Source organism: Corvus cornix, chromosome 1, assembly GCF_000738735.6.
Source record: "Corvus cornix cornix isolate S_Up_H32 chromosome 1, ASM73873v5, whole genome shotgun sequence".
NCBI lineage: Eukaryota > Metazoa > Chordata > Aves > Passeriformes > Corvidae > Corvus > Corvus cornix.
Genome location: NC_046332.1, coordinates 12,118,332 through 12,135,991, shown reverse-complemented (window position 1 = coordinate 12,135,991; position 17,660 = coordinate 12,118,332). Strand labels below are relative to the sequence as shown.

Sequence of the window (17,660 nt, the reverse complement as noted above, 5' to 3'; positions counted from 1 at the left end):
TTATAAATTCTCCCAGAATTTCATTCATGTATTGGTGAAAAAGGTCAGGTCAAAAATAGCTTAACTATTCTGGATGTTTCCAGTGCCATCATCAAAACCAGCTTACAGATAAGAAAAAGGGCATAGCACAAATACAGAAAGTGTGAGGCAATAATTCGTAATATTTTTAATCCGGAACATATGAAAAACTCATAATTCACTATTTGCCTTCCCATGTATCTCTGTCCCCCGTGTTAGACATAATTGGGCATATCCTTTGTATGCCCATATTGTATCCTTTATCTACTCACAGTGTTCCTGGAAAACAGCACCTAAAACAAAATTGAAAGTAGTGAGAACAAAGGGCAAATAGTATTCATAAAAGTATTATTACAGTTGTAACTATTGTAAACATCAAAAAAGTCTATTTTTTTCTTTAAACTCAGGACTAGGCAGAATGACTCCGATTGCAAAGCAAAACAAAAATCTAGAAGTTATTGTATTGATGATCTGTGTGGAATGAAATCTAATGCAGTATTTTTCATTTCTTTCTATATGATTAAAACACCTTTATTTTTAATTATTTAGCTGAAGCAGATGTGAATACTCATGACTATATGGGAATATTTAAAATAGTCTCTGGCACATCTTTCACTCCTGCCTTGCAAAACAGTTCATCAGCTGATTTCAAAGTCCTTGCCTTTGATGTTGAAAAATTGGTAAGAACCTATGAACCTGTGGTTAATTCAAGAGTATTTATAGGTACATTAATTCCCTAACATTAACTGCTGTTTATGGCTTTTTCTTTCCAAAAAAAAGAGATATTTCAGGTCCTAAGCCTGGTCAGAACTCAATATATTCCTTGTTTGTCAAAATCAGTGAATCATCAAAGAAATGCCTTGCTTGTGTACTCTACAAAAAGTTATTTCGTACTAAAACCATATTTGTAGTGTGAGAATTTGTGTGGTTTTAATTCCTGTATTGTTCAAGATTTCTCTTTTTCATATAGATACAAAATATCTTTCAAGAAAGTGATCTGAAATACAAATTTGAGAGATGTGAAATTTCCCAGTTCAAGTAGGTACAGCTTAATTTAACTTTGAAAATAAGTGTCAAAAATCCTCACTTAGATATTTCTCTCAGAAGTACTTACCCTGATTTTCAAGTCATCCTTGGTAACGTCCTGTATTATCCCTTTCACATCTTCCATCTTCCAAGTGCTACTGTGCTAAGTTTGACACCAATGTGTTTCCTTGGGCAAACTTCCTTCTCAAGCTGATGTGTGTCTATGCCTTGGCCAAACCAGTAAGGCTGAGCCCTAAGACCCACTCACAAAACTCCGTATTTTAAAGAACTGCTAAATTATTTTTTTGCCAAGGTGCCGTTTGCAGGGTTGCTGATCCTTGCTATCTAGAAGAAATTTCAGGTTAGAAATCTCCTGGCATAAGCCTCGAGGCTCAGGCACTCATATGTCCCTATGGATATGGATCCACTTAAGTCATATTCCTTAGGGCATTAGCAGCTGAGGCTGTCATTTGACACCAGGAAAAGCTGGAGCCTGTGTGTCCACAAGATTCTATAAAATTGGTACACTAAGATCTGCTTCATTTAGTAAAGCTTGTTTGACCTCATTTTCAATATCTGGGTGTGTTGGGTGTCCTACTGAAGACCAGCTGACAAGAATGTCCAGGTTACACAGCCAGGTCTGTAGTGTTAATTGCATCTGCGCTATTCTTAATTAGGTCCTGATTCAGCAAAACACGTATAACACTATCTCCCATTACTAAACAGTTCCAGGACATGCTTCCATCCTGTCCAAAAATATTATAGTCTCAGTGGGAACCCTTTGGTGTTGGTTGTGATTTTCCCTTTCTTTTTTTTATTGTTCCTTTTTTTTTTTTTACAGGAAATCTGAAGGTGACCATGGCAGATTGATGTCAGAGACCAGGTATATGTATATAACAAAGTTTAGTTAAAATATGGGCAAGAGACAATGATGCTACTAATTTAGACAGTTCTTCTGTGGACAGCGTATAGATTAAAAAACCAAAAACAACAACAATAAAAACAAAACAAAACAGAACAAACATTTTTGGAATTTGGATAAGTCCCTCTAAAGAGGATGAAGCTTCAAGACATATCTTTCCTCTAAAAACTTCCTTTAGGATTAGATAAAAAAAAGTGATAGTCCCTGGGACTGTCAATTTAGAAAGAAAAATGGAAAGGAGTGAGAAAGGTAAGAAACTATCTAGAAAGGAAATGATATTGGTTTGTGCTGAGTTTGCTTGTGTAAAACTGCTTAAACTAGAGTCAGATCTCATGTCATTACCAGTAACTCAAGTTTCAAATTAAGAAAAGTATGAGGACCACTGTGATAGGCAAGAACAAAACAGAGCACAAAAGATTAAGATTCCAGCAGAACTGAAGAACCTTGAGAAAGGAATGGCATAACTGGCTGTGTCATAGTTGAACCCAGAAAATTAAAGTACACATTACATGACAACAGATCAATAGTTCTGTGGTATCACATGTTCTTGTGGCTGTAAATACATAAAGTTTATAAGTATGCAAAGGAGATTAGTGTATTGGAATGATCGTCCTTGCAAAAAAGCCCAGAACAAGATATTGGTATATTAGCTGACCACGAATATCAGTAAGTAATGGGAAGCAGATTTGAATTGGAGCAATCTTTTGATTGGAATAGTGAGGACATAACCCTAATTAGTTAGAAAGTGGAGTATGATCACTTTATGAAGGATTATATAACGTTAAGAGAATGGACTCCACAGCAGCAGGAGTAGGCCACTTCCAAAATATTGTCCTTGTGAAGGTAGATCCAGTCAGGAAATTCAGTTTCTGCACAAAGAAAAGGACTATTCTCGTCAAAATTTGGGCATCAGAGATGGAGACATCTCTGAGCAGTTTCCTCAAGACTGTATTTGTAAGTGCTGGATTTTTAGTTTTCTTGACAGGTCAATTTAGATGCTTTTTTTTAGGAGGAGACCAATTATGCCAAAGAACAGCTTACTTCTTTCTATGAACCACAATGGGAATCTAGATATCTACACTGTAAATAACTGTGTTGGGCAAAACTCTTTCTACCCCTGTATCTTGACACAACAATCACAGAAATCACAGAAAATCTGATGTTTGTGAATGTTGGATCTGGCTTTTAATACATCAGTAAGGATCTATCTTCACTTCTGCTTTGAATAACTTTGTCTCAGACGTTACTTTCTTTTCATTTTAAAAGTGTTTACCCCTTCAGGCAATCTGCTTGGTATTTCACCCTTGAAATGCTGTTGCTGAGTCACAAGGACAGCAATAAAAGGTTTTGTTTGCTCAGCATGGCCTAGAGGTTATCAGAAATATGCAAGAAGGAGAGTTTTTCTACATATTGCAAACTACAAACTATGCTCAGCAAAACGACAGGATTAATCACTCCTTACAAAGAGCACTACTGAGTCAGTTGCAAAAGGGTAGTTTAAGGATTAAAAAGTTTACACCTAAATTTAAGTAAAAGAAGAAAACCTTTATGTTTTGCAAGTCTCATACTTCAGCATTACCTTACTCTAGCTACAAATATAAAACTTCATAATAGTGTCTAGAAAGGATGGGAGAGAACAAACAGAAAACACTCTGGATAAAATTCAGACCCCATAGAAGTTAAATGCAGTTTAACCAGAGTCTAAACGACTCTGTTTTCAGCCATCACTGTTTCTTTGTGAGAATCCAGGCAATCACACAGCAGATCTGCAACAAAATAAAGAATCCAGAGATGGTATTTGCTTTGTAGAAGTGGTCACTTTGTATTATATTTTGCCACATGAAGGTATTATGCAATTTTCATAATACTTCAAAGTTCACCTTCAATATTTTAGGGCTAAAATTAATAGACCTGTTGAATGACAGTAAAGCTACTTTAGTTTCCCTCAAGTTCAGCTCCATTGCAGCAATTGAAATGAATGTTGTCTTGGTTTTTTCCAACAGTGCAAGTAAGAGTAGATAAAGAAAGAACAAAGTTTCTCCAAGGTTCAAACCTACCTGATAATTAAGAGGTGCTTCTTTATGAGTCAACTTTGCCAGCCAATACTTAAAAAACAATCTGCCTTTGCAAATGGAGCCACTGGTAGAATGAATACTGTCTAGATGATAGGTCGTATAGCAGATTTATTTCATCCGTTTGAATCACTAATTAACTTCTCTGTTTTGTATTTCTAGTGTTGTTGTGATCATCACCCTTTATTTTACCCGGATGGTAACAGTTGAGAAAGTAAAAAATGAGCTGGTTGTGGGTGTCATTGCAAATAACCCTAATCCTACTCAGACTTTGAAAATTGATGTGAACAGCATACAAATCACAGGTAATGTTAGTAAGTTTTTTTGTTTGGTGGGTTTTTTTTGGTTGGTTTTTGTTTGTTTGTTTGTTTGTTGATTCTACAAATCCATAAGAACCACAGGTAGCAGGAATGAAAGCTTTGGCTCCCAAACAGCAATCAGGTTGTTACTTTTTCTCTTGGGTGCCCTCCTCCTCCATTACAGACCTTTCAGTAGCAGCTGGGAGAACTATTTACAACCTTTTCTACTAGCACTGTGTACATTCACTAAGGAGGGAGTAAAGGGCAAGGTAGTAATTTCCCAGTGAAAACCACACAATCTCACCTCTTTTATGAAGCATAATATTTGTAATCTTTTTAGCCCTCCAATTAAAGCAATTAAGCTCCAACTGTGTTGTTTCATAAGTAAATACAGTTATAATTTTGTTCTGCTAAAAAATAAGGAAAGGACTCAGACTCGCAAAGAGTAAACTAAATTCATTTATTGAAAATATGTCAGGAAGAAAAACAAACTGCTTTTGGAGAAGTGCACCCAGGGAACTGGCTCCATATTCCTGTAGAGCTTAGGTAAATGTAAGTGGGTGGAGAAAGGAATAAGGCTTTAAGGACTAGGTAGCTTTAAATCCTGCAAATATACAGATATAGTTATTTTATGTAAGTAGTAAAAAATTTATCAAAGCCTAAATGGAAGCCCTTCAAGATCAATGGGCATCCTTTTTATTTTTACCTGAATAAAGCTTCAAAACAGCCCTTCACTGAGGATGAGGTTAAAAACCAATCTGAATTCTTTGAAGCAGAAGTTGATTAGCTGACATTTGAAGACCTGCTGGAGTTACTATTAAGTAGAAACTGAGGAGTGGGAATCTGGCATGCCATGTCTCTTACTCTATACACAGAGGTGCATTTTTTGCTAAGTACTTCAGGTATTCAAAGGCTAAATTCAGAGTCTTGGCATATTTAATTCTCTTTACTACTTGTTTATTCCAAATTACTGCAAAACACTGTGGAAATTGATTGCTCATTATATGTCAAAAATGCCATAAAAAATAATGAAGATCTTCTTAAAAGGTTCTATATCCATTTATGAACTTTGAAGTAGTCAAACTTTTACTGCTTTGGATCATCAAAATGCCTCTTTTCACATGAGATATCACCTGTCCATTCCACCAGGAGTGCTTCAATAAACCAATTGTAACTAATTAACAATCACAATAATATGTGGCACTTTTGCATTGTGTATATCAATACGTTCTGCCAGAGACATTCTTATTTCAGAGAGGGAGAGAGGTGTAACACAGGTGTGACTTGCTTGAAATCAGTTTTCACTGTGATTAAAAGTAACTTTCTTTCTTGTAAACTATCCCAAGTTAATTTTCACTCATTCATCTCTTCTAAATACTGTTCTATAAGACACAGGTGCTCTGAAAATCTCTATAGAATAAAAAGCCTCAAGAGAGAGATTTCCCAGGTGAAGACATTCTATACGCAATACAATGAATAGGGATTGAGGATTGAAAGGGATTGCAGTGGCTATGAAACCTTGTAACTTCAATTCATTTTTGGGACCTTTCCTCCTTGGGAAGATCATGGAGTTTGAGAAAAGATTGGGAACAGGGTGAGATAGGCAAAAGGAGGGAAGCAGGACACTGACAGTGATTCAATGAGAAATAGTCACAGGTAATTTCTTTTTAATCTTTATTTCTGTCATCTAAAACCAGACACTGTTCTATAAAAGAAGTTTATACTAAACTTGCTTTCTTCCAGTAGCTGCTGAAAATCCCACTACAGTGATGCCTTTAACTTCATCAGGTCAGTATCTTTCACAAAACAGGCACTAATTTTTGTTACCAATACAAGATGAAGGAAAATAAGACTTGCTGTTTCAGCTCTTATAGCTTAGTAAAGCTGCCCTGGCTGCAGCTGGGGCTTGACTGCCAAGGTCCATTCAGTGATAATTAGCTGCTTTCACCATTTCTGACTATTTGAGAAAGCAGTGAGTGATCTGAAGTCTGAAAAAAAACTGTAAGAGCTTATTAGGGCATCAAACCAAAAGCTGAGTTTCCATTAACCAGCTGAGCTGCAACCTGAAGTTTTTGTGGATTTAGGGAGGTAGATTACACTGGGGAGTCCTACTCTCATATTGTGGTTACTGATTTACTGAGCAATGTTGACAGACAGCCTTTCCTTCCACTATTCCTGGAAGTTTTATGATGATAAGATATGAAGCAGACAAAACTACCTTGGTCTCACAAACCTGCCAATGGTCAGCCAGAAAGATAAATAATACAATAAGCACTTTGTAGCACTAGGTGCAGGTAGTCACATGCAAACTGCATGCAAATTATCACATACACTCTCCAGAGCAGGCTACCAAACCTGAAGCTAAGCAATTGCCCCTATGAATATAGGAGGCAAATATTTATTGACATTCTAATTACAGCCATAGTAATGAAAGAGGCCTACTGATGTAGTAATGTAGTAATGTGTATAGTCCAAAGTGTGCAAGTACTGTAGTTTATTCCCAAAGATACAGTTTAAACTGCTAACATACAATTTTTTCTCCTATTTATCCCTTCCTGTGGTATGCTATCTTAGTGCTCCCCTGGGTCCTAAATTCAATGTTGCTAATCATCCTTAAGCAAAAATTTGGAGATAGCGGCATGTTTCAGAGGAAAGGGGAAGGGAGCTGGGAATTGTCAGCACGCCAGGTTGAGATGGCAGCAATATTCCTGGTGTGAATTTCTTCTCCCTTGGCCTTGTGTCTGCTTGAGGTAATTTTTGTATGTTTTTTAATACTGTTTGCTTCCTCGTTCTTTCTGTTTCAGTCCAAATGTCATGATATACCCAAGTTTTTCCATACAGTACATTTACATCTGCTGGATGCAGGGTTATGGCTCTGCTGACCCTGAAAACATCCTTTACCATCTCAACATGTTACTTTAGCAAGATTTTCTAGTAACTATGCTTACATCACTGCTGCCTCTGCCACTGCCCTGTGTTTTCCTGGAGGGATTTTGCTTTCAACTTGTGCATGCACTTTTGAGAACGTCTGTAACAACCACAATTTTTTCAACAGTCTTCAAGATGTAGCTCCCTGATAATTGTTTTACTAGAACTGTTTGCTCCTGCATGCATCTATGTTTTAGGTCTTGGAACATTTAATACCTTCTTAATTGGTTATCCTGTAGTAAATCTATCAACAGATATGTTGATATACATATGTGTATAACTCTTTGAAAATATGTGAAGGCATGAATTAAGCTTCTTTGTCTACAGTAGCTGTCAGAACAGTCCATCCATTCCCTGTTCTCCGCTCTCTCTGCCAAAGAAACTGTATCCTTAAATTTGCTGACACAGAATGCATGGTAACCAGAATGACCTAATTTAACTTAATAGTATTTGTTTAATAAGCATGTTTTGATAGAAAATTGGTAGGAATTCCTCCTGCAAGTTTGTGCACTAGTAGGTCTGGGAGAGCACGAACATTTAACAAAAGTAAGCTGCTGATGGCCAGTGGTCAGCAACTTCTGCCCACAAAACTGATGGATGACAAGCCATAGAGAAAGCCTTACTGCATCTCCCTCTTTATTCCTTCTCGCCCTTCATCTTATAAAATGAGGTTCAGGATCCATTACCTGTAGTGACATGGGGATTGTTTTCAGCTGAAGACATCATCATCACATATTTGAGTCTTAATTTAGAAAGCAAAAATAGTAAACAGGGATGCTAATGCAAATTCAAAGAGGAAAAGAAAAAAGATAATTTGGGAGCTGGAAACACCAGGTGCATCCTTAATGAAGTGGAACTTCTGTTGCAGCAATCACAAATACACATTCCATTTTTCCAGACTGTTTTGCAGTTTACTATCACTAATACAAATCTGCTTATTTACCTTAGGCATTTGTTCATGTGTAAATATGTACATGCACGGGAATGTATATATAAACCTGTATTTAAATAGACACATACTAGATAGGTTTGAGGCTCCTAATTGATTTGTAGAGCAACATTATTTGTCAGAAAATGTACACTTACCTTTTAGTACTAATGTTAAATTTGTCACAACATGTCTTGTTTCAACAGATCCCACGAGTTTAATTACAAGTTCCCTGACACCAACTTCAGGTCAGAACTTTTACAAGGGAAGACAAGAAAGACTTGCTCTTATTTTAGTGGGGGAAGGTAGAAGGAGGACAGAAATCTTTTAAAGTTATAGAAACACTTGGGTTTCTTGTAATTTTTTCTTATATTTATTGTGTCACTTGAGCTTCAGGACCAAGCCACTCAAGCTGGCATTACCATACCATTACCGGGAGCGTGGGGAGCAAACAATGCAGATATAAAAGCAGATTAACTGCTGCTTAATTCTGCCCAAGCAACTACAGAGGTGTTCCCAGAGAGCAAGCAGTAGAGTTCTAACCTCGGGTTGTGTTTGTCCAGATTCAGGACTACTCACCACAAGCGAGTCCTCAACAACTGTGGGTAAGTAACTGTGCGTGTGGCGGAGCAGGGAGCTAACACAGAACAATCTGAGATCACAGAATTGCACTGCTCATGTACAGCCTCTCCTCACAGCATTCAGTCCTCATATTCTGTTCCTGCAAATGCAGGATATGCAGGTTTACCTTAGACCAAGGAGACCTGTTCAAAGAGAAAGGACTTCTAAAACTGTACAAGTTACAAAAATGCTGCATGTGTTACATGTGTTGATGCACACATCGACACTAACACTGGCTGGTCTTTTTTTTCATATTATTTCTTGGCATTTATGAGGAAAATAAAATAAACAAACTGATAGCAAAGTATGACTTCAAATAGACAGAAAGCTGAAGGTGTTTGAATCTTTGAAAAACATCCTCCCACCATCTTACATGGTGAAATATATATGACATCTACAAGCAGTCTAAAGTGATCAATTCTTATGTGTGTACCGCCCTCGTTTAATTGAATATAGCACTTACAGCACAATTTACGGTAATTTGCCATTTAAATGAGAAGTCAGAACGTTTTAGTAGGAAAAGTTGATTTCTTTCAATCCAGGAGGTGGCAGTGCTGTTTAGTTTTCCGAGTTGAAAAAACCCAAAACTGATCATGTCGTATGTAAACAATGTTTCCTTGCCTGTTGGGCTTCTGCAAAACCTATTCCTGGGCTATTGGTTGGAAGTTTTGCTCTGGGTCTCGAACGCACAGTTTTGTCTCTGCTCATCTGTGGAAATTCATTCACTGCCACTGTGTCACCTCCAACACTTGACTGGAGTATGTTTGGTTCATTTTAATTTCCAGCTGGATGCAACATGGCAAATCTTTTGGCTTTGCAATGTTTGCATTGCCAACACCGAGAGTGTTTTGCAAAGCACTTTGAAATGCTGCTATACATCCCCACCTATGTCAGTCTGGGATACACAATATGATAACGTACTTAATCTGATTACAGAATAATATCCCTATGGAAAAAAAAAAAAAGAAAGAAAATGAAATTTTACAGATTACTATTTTTCCTTCTTGCATCAGAAATTTTGACCTTTTCCTGTAAGAATTTGTTGAAGTAGAGACAAGGAACTCTGTGAATAGTTCTATAGAATTTAATGCAACTTTAAGAATTTTGAAATTATTAGCTATCCAAAGCTTATTTTTGCTGCAGGTTTCTATTCACTTTAATAGGACCTACTTGAATTCTGCAGATGTCTAAGACCAAAACCCTCTAAAGACTAAAAGAGTTTGTTTGCAATAGATGAACATTTCTTCTTGCAGAAATTTGCTCTTAACTTATACATTTAATTTGTAAATCTAACAAGAGTATGGCTTCTAATAATTCTGGTGTTTCAAAATCTAGTCTAAAAGGCTCTTGTTTTTTAAGATATGCTGGTCAAAAAATCAGATTCCTTAGCATGACGAGGTGCAACAGCTTGATGTGTTAAAATTGAAGAAATAAAATTGAATTGTATTTACCTAAACCCAGAGATTTTTCACTGTTATTTAAATCAAAGTACAGTTTTCTCACATTATTCGAACATAAGAAATTGGAAAATGTCATTTATTATATTGCATAAAGTAGTTTATTAGTGTAAAGGAAAAAAAAAAGGAATTCATAGACATTTTCTTCCAGCCCTACTTCAAGCTTAGTTTCAAAAAATATTTCACTTCTGAGAAATTTCTCCATTCTGTGGCAAATTTATCTTTTTAGTATGTGATATTTCATTCCAGGCTTCTAAAAATGCAGTTTTGTAAAACACAATAGAGTGGTTGATTTGATTTGTGGTAAAGCAACCAGAGGTAAGTCAATTTTCCTTTGTAGTGAGACTGCATTACTGCTGTGCTCTTATTGCTCTCATCTTTATTATTCCAGCTGAGTGTTTGCCACCTGCTGAACTCTGTGCTGATGGTGTAACCTGCATTAGTGAAGATTTCTTTTGTGATGGAGTCTTGAACTGCCCAGATGGTTCAGACGAATCTGAAAAACGATGTGGTAAGAATGTAAACCCCTGTAAATTAGTCTTTTTTAAACATGCTTGAAACTGTCAGTAGTTTGTAAATAGTTTATGGGCAATAAAGTGCACAGTGAAGTCCAAATCAATTCTACTAAAAATAATGAGAGTGATTTTTATAATCTTTATCTTGCAAGAGGAAACAATTTCCTTTCAAATTTTCACTAATGAAGAATACACTTAACAAATAATTAAATATTAGAATCTATTTAAATATAAAATTCCAGAATTTGTTTCTTACTATAGAAATATTAATAAAATAAATACTATGTAAATGACAAAATTATATAGAAATTTACTATGAAGAAATTTACTATGAAGTGAATCAGTGACATCAAACAATGTTCAGACCAGATGACCTCCATGGGTCCCATTCAATCTCAGCCCTCCTGTGATTCTGTGAAACTGTAGATCTGAAACCCCACTGGTGTTTAACACAAAGAGTTTTTAACCTGCAGTGTAATGAGTTATTTGCCTCCCTCTTATCTTTGAGTACTGTGTCCATTACAGAGCCCCCCCTCTACAAGAAGGACATTGAGGGGCTGGAGAGGGTCCAGAGAAGGGCAATGAAGCTGGAGAACAAGTCATGTGAGGATAGGCTGTGGGAGCTGGGAGGGCTCAGCCTGGAGAAAAGGAGGCTCAAGGGGAATCTTATCAATCTCTACAACTCCCTGACGGGAGGGTGGAGCCAGGTAGGGTCGGGCTCTTCTCCCAGGCAACCAGTGACAGGACAAGAGGAAAAAAAACAGACAGTGTTGTAGGGAAACCAGCTGTAGTTACAGTCCACTTCGGAGAGCTGGATGATTTAGCCCTGTTCACTGATGCCTGGTATTTCCAAGCAGTTTGGTCAGTTACCATTAGTGCAGCAATTTTGGCTCCTAACCTTCCAGAAGTACAGTTCTGGCTGAAGGACAAATTGTTGATCCATGTCTCTTATGTTACATTTTCAGTCTTTTCTATCCAAAACCTCGGACCTTCTCTAATTTTATGTATTTGAGTATCTTAGCAGATTTTACAAAAACAGTGGAATGAGGGGTAAGAACCTGGATGCACATTTGGGATACCTGCCAATTTTTCCACCTCTAATTCTTCACTTTTGTCCCATTCCTAGAGAAACTTAATATGGTTATATGAAAGCTAAAATTGTATAGATTTTCAGAAATTCTTCAGAGCTTCACATTGAGATTTATGACCAATTCATAATTCATGCTACAAGTGCTCTTGCGTACAAAAGAGTTGCTGTCCTTCAAAACACTTGGTTTGTTTTTCATCTTGATTGTTATTCCCTCTAGTATTTCTGATTTCATAATATGTCAGTGGTTTAAAAATATAGGATTAAAAAGTGAATTTTAGTAATCTCTTTCCTGCATTAGAGAGAATTCAGTAAAAATCTCAGATTCTCAGAAGAGATTCAGGAAATCGAAGACCTTTTATTTTCTTGTGTTACTGATTAAAATTATCTTGAAATGTTTCTCTCTGGCTCTGCAATGCAGTGCAGTAACAAAAGGCTTCACAAAAGTACAGCTAGCAATTTCAGTGAAAGGGTCTCTAGAGAAATGTGAAGTCTGAACAGCAGAAACTAATAATGACTGGCATTGCTGTAAAGCAGCCGTGTAGCACATAGGGGTACGGAAAGGGAGACCGGAGGCTGATCCCAGGAGGGGTTTCTGCACACTCTTTGCAGTTATTATATGTCTAGACTATCATTTTGTGATTAACCACCTCACAGCATCACTACAGCACTGAGAGAGATTAATCACAAAGTAATGAACTGCACTTGGCAGAGAAAGGTCCTATCAAGTGAAGTATGTGGGCTTGATTTGATCAGTTTGGGGAGCTTCTCCCTCAAGTTCAAGGCTAACAGGTTGAAGCCCTCATAATGTCCCACATATGGAACATTAGTAAATAGAAATGGACAGCAAGAGGCATGTTGGGGAAGCAGTGGAAGTGGTTCCTACAAAGGATATCTCCTGTCTCCTTAGAACAACTGCAGCTTTTCTTTGGGCTCCAGGAAGAGGCCAAATGTAATGAATTCTGTGACCCTGCCCATCTTTGACCACAGCTGCCTTCTCCCTGCAAGGAGGAAGCAGTGGGAGGTTCTCTAGGGAAATAGGACCAGTCCCTGCTCTCTTCCTGCTCATTCCTGATGCACTGAGCACTGACTATTGCTAGGCTGTGGATGACCTGCCTAAGGACCTTTTCCAGAGTCTTCCTGTACTGTTTCAATTTACTCACTGTCTCTTAAGAGATAAGGAACAAGTAAAAGGAAACAATAAGAAGATAAGAACAATCATAATAATAGGGGACTGGAGCATCTCTCTTATGAGGAAAGGATGAGGGAGCTGGGCCTGTTCAGCCTGGAGAAGAGATGACTGAGAGGGGACCTCATCCATGTCTGTCATGGAGGGATCAGAGCATGGGCCAGGCTCTGCTCGGTGGTGCCCAACAATGGCACAAGAGGCAATGGGAGAAACGGATGTCCAGGAAGTTCCACCTGAACATGAGAAAGAACTTCTTCACTGTGCAGTGACCAAGCACTGGAACAGATTGCCTAGAGACAATGTGGAGTCCCTCACTGGTGATATTCCAGAAGTTTCTGGACACAATGTGCTCTGGGATGACCCTGCTTGAGCAGGGAGGTGGGACCAGATGATCCACTGTGGTTCCTTCCAACCCAACCCATTCTGGGATTCTAACAGAAATGAATAGCCAACACTTGCCATTGATTTTATTAGAACAGTATGCTTATCTTTTGTATTTTTGTCCGTCCTATAAGATTCCTTTTAGATCAGATTATGTCTTACTTGTAAACAGCACCACTTTTTTGTAATCTTCATTGATAACAAGCTGGGCACTTTCCTTCTTCTCACACCAATTTTCTTCTCATTGGCAAGCACAGGAAACACATGAATTAAAGTGGTGAGAAAAAGTACTTCTACATCAATACCCAGCTCTAATGCTAATATAGAATAAAAACTATCATTCATGGACCTTTTTTCTCTATGTATTTAAAAACTTATCTGTTCTGTTTTCCTCTCAAAGATTGCAAAAAGGAATATGTTTCTATTTCAGCTCAAGCATTAGGCATGTTGGCAATGTTCATCCTGCACAGTCTTTACTAATGGTGTATGGCTGACTGAAACAAAGCTTTATTTTTATTTTGTGTTTGCTACAGTGGTAGGCAGAAAGAATTTTACACTTATAAAATGAACACACAAGGAGCCCCAATTTATTCTTTTATATATGTAATTTCCCAGAGGAGGGCTGTGCTCAATAAAATTCCCATTTAATTTTCAAAATGATTCGTTATTTGTAATTGGGACAGTCATTTTAGGTATGATTTCATTTCTGAAATTAATGAAAAGCTCTATCTAATTTCTGATCATCTACCTCAAATTGATGAACTTGTCCTTACCTCTCCTGATAATCATGTGTGTTACTGATTTTATACTTATGTGAAAGTCTATGATACTTTTTGAAAAACTGAAGAAAAAACATCATTAGACAGATTCCTAACACAATGTTCAAGAGATGCAGCAAAAGCTTCAGCAGTTCTTCAGTGACTGCTGAAATAAAATAACTCTACATGAATTATCATTTCCAAACTTACTAAGGCTTAAAAATACCTTTTTTTCTCCTAAGTAACTGGTTTTTAAAGTGAAGAACTTTCATAGAATGGAACAGCAGCACCAAGGAAATAAAAATAATAAAAGGCCTTTGAAAAAATAGATGATGATGGATGACATTTACCTCAGCTGAATGAATTCAATAGCTGGCAGGAAACTTGGGAGATCCACTTATCTCTTCGAGTACCCAGTAATATATAAGGCGACAAACAAGGAAGCTCATAAAAGTAGAGATAACTGTAGTCAACCATATCCCTTTTTGCTTTTATTCACATGATATCAAATTGTCTCTGGTAGTACAAACACAGTTTTCTGATTTAAAGTAGCTATAGGTAAGAACTGGTAAGGTAAGATCCTGTCTCCTTATAAAAGTATAGAATAAACTGAAAGAAATAATTGGATTAACTAAGACCAGTTGTTGGATTTGAATTATTTGAATTGGTTTAGACTAGTTTGGATTTGTTGCATTGTATCTAATTTAAAAGTGAAATTTCTGTACTGTTTTTCTTCTCATACAGTATTTTGAGATCAAATATTGATAAGAATTAGAAATGGGAATAAGTTGATAGTGAATTTTACTCGGTCTTCCTACTGTTGCTTACAAAGCAATTCCAAGGTAATCCATGTAAACCAGTATCCCGGGTCACCCTCATTTTGGCTCTGATTCTGTTTTACAAATGTCATTCTGACAAATGTTCTTCATTATATCTTTACAGCTGCAGTTTGTGATGGAAAATTCATGTTGACTGGTTCCTCTGGATTTTTTCACTCTATGAATTATCCAAAGCCATATAATGAAAATATTTTTTGCCAATGGATAATAGTGTAAGCCATTTTCCAATAATTTTGTACCTAATGTTTTTTTGATTATGTAGTGATCTTGTTTCCTCCACAATAGTCTTATGCCATTTGCTTTTATTCCCAAACATTCCAGCATAGAAAATATGTAATACCATTTTCTCCCTCGTATTTATGTAACTTCTCTTTAAAAACCTTCATGCATAGGCTCCATAATTATATCAATAATTTCCCCACTTACATAAGTTCTTAGGTATGATTTTGAGAAATCTTCTGTGTAATATGCATCCAGAGGAACAGATGTGTAAACTCAAAATAAATCACATAAAGTAATTGCAAGATTTTTTTTCAAAGTATTGCATTAAATAGTAGTCTTCAGGTAATGCTTTTATATGACGTAACTCTTACTTAACAGAAGGGATTTTCAAGAATTCCTTTGTCATCATCTGGTTTCATCTGGGAGTTAAGAGTACCCATGTTTTATGTAATTTAGGAATATGGTAAAGAATTGCATAGTTAGCTTTTGATATAATAGCACCAAATGCCTTTTAAGCCTTAGGCACAAGAAGTGGAATTTTTTTATCGCAGATATATACCTACAGACAGGGAAAGCTGTTTGATTTTTGACACTCTAGGTCCACTTCATAGGCCAGGGAGAAAAAAGACAGCCACACTATATGAAAAAAATCTCATCCTAAAGTATATATCTAAAAAAAAATTATTTGTTCACAAGTTAGTCCTAAAAATCCTTCCTATGACTGCCAATTCAGAAGTTACTGCTTTGAAAGGCAGTAATTCTTATTATGGTTTTGTAATAATGGCTGTTCTTGGATTCTGAGAAGTATTAATTTGGCGGGAGATTTCAAAGGAGATTAAGAAATTGCCTTTAAAATTGGAAAAGGTTTGGACTTCTCATTCCAAAGGCTCCTTTGAAAATGCTAGGCTTTGATTTTGTTCAGAACTTTCATCATTACCTTGAAGTCCTGATTTTCCTTCTGTTTAGTACATTTTTTCCTTCTCATCTTCAGCAGTACTGTTCACCAATAATTACTGGCAACACCTGGCTTTAAAATACGGGTGTGTCCCAGGAAAAGAACAAGATTTTGTCCTTCAGAATATGTCTGCCTTGTTTCTCACTTCACGGTGTTGCAGAATTTGAGCACAGTAAATAAACATGGCCCAAGGGCCCTCCTTCCTTCTAAACTGTTAACATTGCTCCAAGTGCTGCTATAGCTGCAAGCAGCATTGTATTAGGTAGATATCTATACCAGGTACGTAGCTAATAAAAGCTTCATTTTGGAAAGAATCATGAGCAATTGCAAATAATACAGTAGATGTTATGCAGATATGTGTAATTGCAGACTGAACAATAACGAAAACAACCATTTGAATTTATTTTCCACTTAATCTGCTTTAAAAAAAATCTGGCAACGGTGAGAATAAAGGCCTAACAAATTCTAAGTGGCACTCAAATTTTGTCTTTCTTTCAAATAGAGTTGTTTCTATGAGGGAACATTTTAGGTTTTCCAGTAACCCATGGTCTTTATTATCCCTATAAAAATGTGTTAAAAGGCAACCTATAATACATCTGAGACTGGATTTTTCTTGTGTCTGCCTTTGTATAGATATATTTCCCCGTTACCTTTAGGAAGAGCTTTTACATTTTCACCCCATTTAACTCCAAATGAAGATCCAATCTCCTGTCCTTTTAAAACAGCTGTATGCTCAATATTTCCCTGAAAGTTTAGCTTCCTGAAACTTTCAACTCTATGTTCTACTCTTTTCTAAACAAGGCTATTTCTTCCCTCTGGTGAAATATGAAACAACAGAAACCATAACAACAATTTAAAAATGCAAAAATTTTTAATTATTTACTCCACACTTCTCTACTAATCATTACTGATAAGCAGCAGCAGATTGCTGTTGAAAGCCTGTTTCCATTGAGTCTCTCAATTTCAGAAAAAAGTAAATAGTGGTAGCTAAGATGATAGTCATAAAAGTGTTTTAGAATTTAGACTACCATATATGTCTAGTGGAAAGCAAATGGGAGAACAAATTAAATATAGATTACTCAAAGAGCATAACTGTAGCAAAATAATGCCAAGATTTTTTTACATTTTGCTTCAAGTGAGTTTTGTCATTAAACTTTCTGTATTTGGGATTTATAACAATTTCTCAATATGTGGGTTTGAGATCATCAAATCTGCGTGCAAATCCTGGTTTTGTCATGAGAGACAGTATTTTGGACTTACAGGAGAGAGATTTTGATATCTTGCTCTTCATATCGGTATCTTGATACTCTTCCTCTGGCCTTGGGAAGTCTACCTGAGCAGTGAGATGATATCTAAGAGTAACATGTATGAAAAAGTGATTGCAATTCAATGAGATGCAGAGGACAAAAAAACCCAACCAGAACCATACGAAAAACCCATTGT

The 17,660-nt window shown here is 36.6% G+C and overlaps 1 protein-coding gene across 1 annotated transcript in view; it reads left to right on the top strand.

Annotated features, from left to right (window-relative positions):
• The window catches only part of TMPRSS15 (transmembrane serine protease 15), a 51,228-nt gene that overhangs the window by 2,726 nt on the left and 30,842 nt on the right, over window positions 1-17,660 (top strand). The window contains exons 2-10 of the mRNA XM_019285894.3: window positions 568-698; window positions 989-1,056; window positions 1,886-1,927; window positions 4,201-4,343; window positions 6,081-6,125; window positions 8,400-8,441; window positions 8,763-8,798; window positions 10,663-10,782; window positions 15,144-15,252. Coding sequence (XP_019141439.3) covers window positions 568-698; window positions 989-1,056; window positions 1,886-1,927; window positions 4,201-4,343; window positions 6,081-6,125; window positions 8,400-8,441; window positions 8,763-8,798; window positions 10,663-10,782; window positions 15,144-15,252 — 736 coding nt within the window. The remainder of the gene's footprint in view (window positions 1-567; window positions 699-988; window positions 1,057-1,885; window positions 1,928-4,200; window positions 4,344-6,080; window positions 6,126-8,399; window positions 8,442-8,762; window positions 8,799-10,662; window positions 10,783-15,143; window positions 15,253-17,660) is intronic.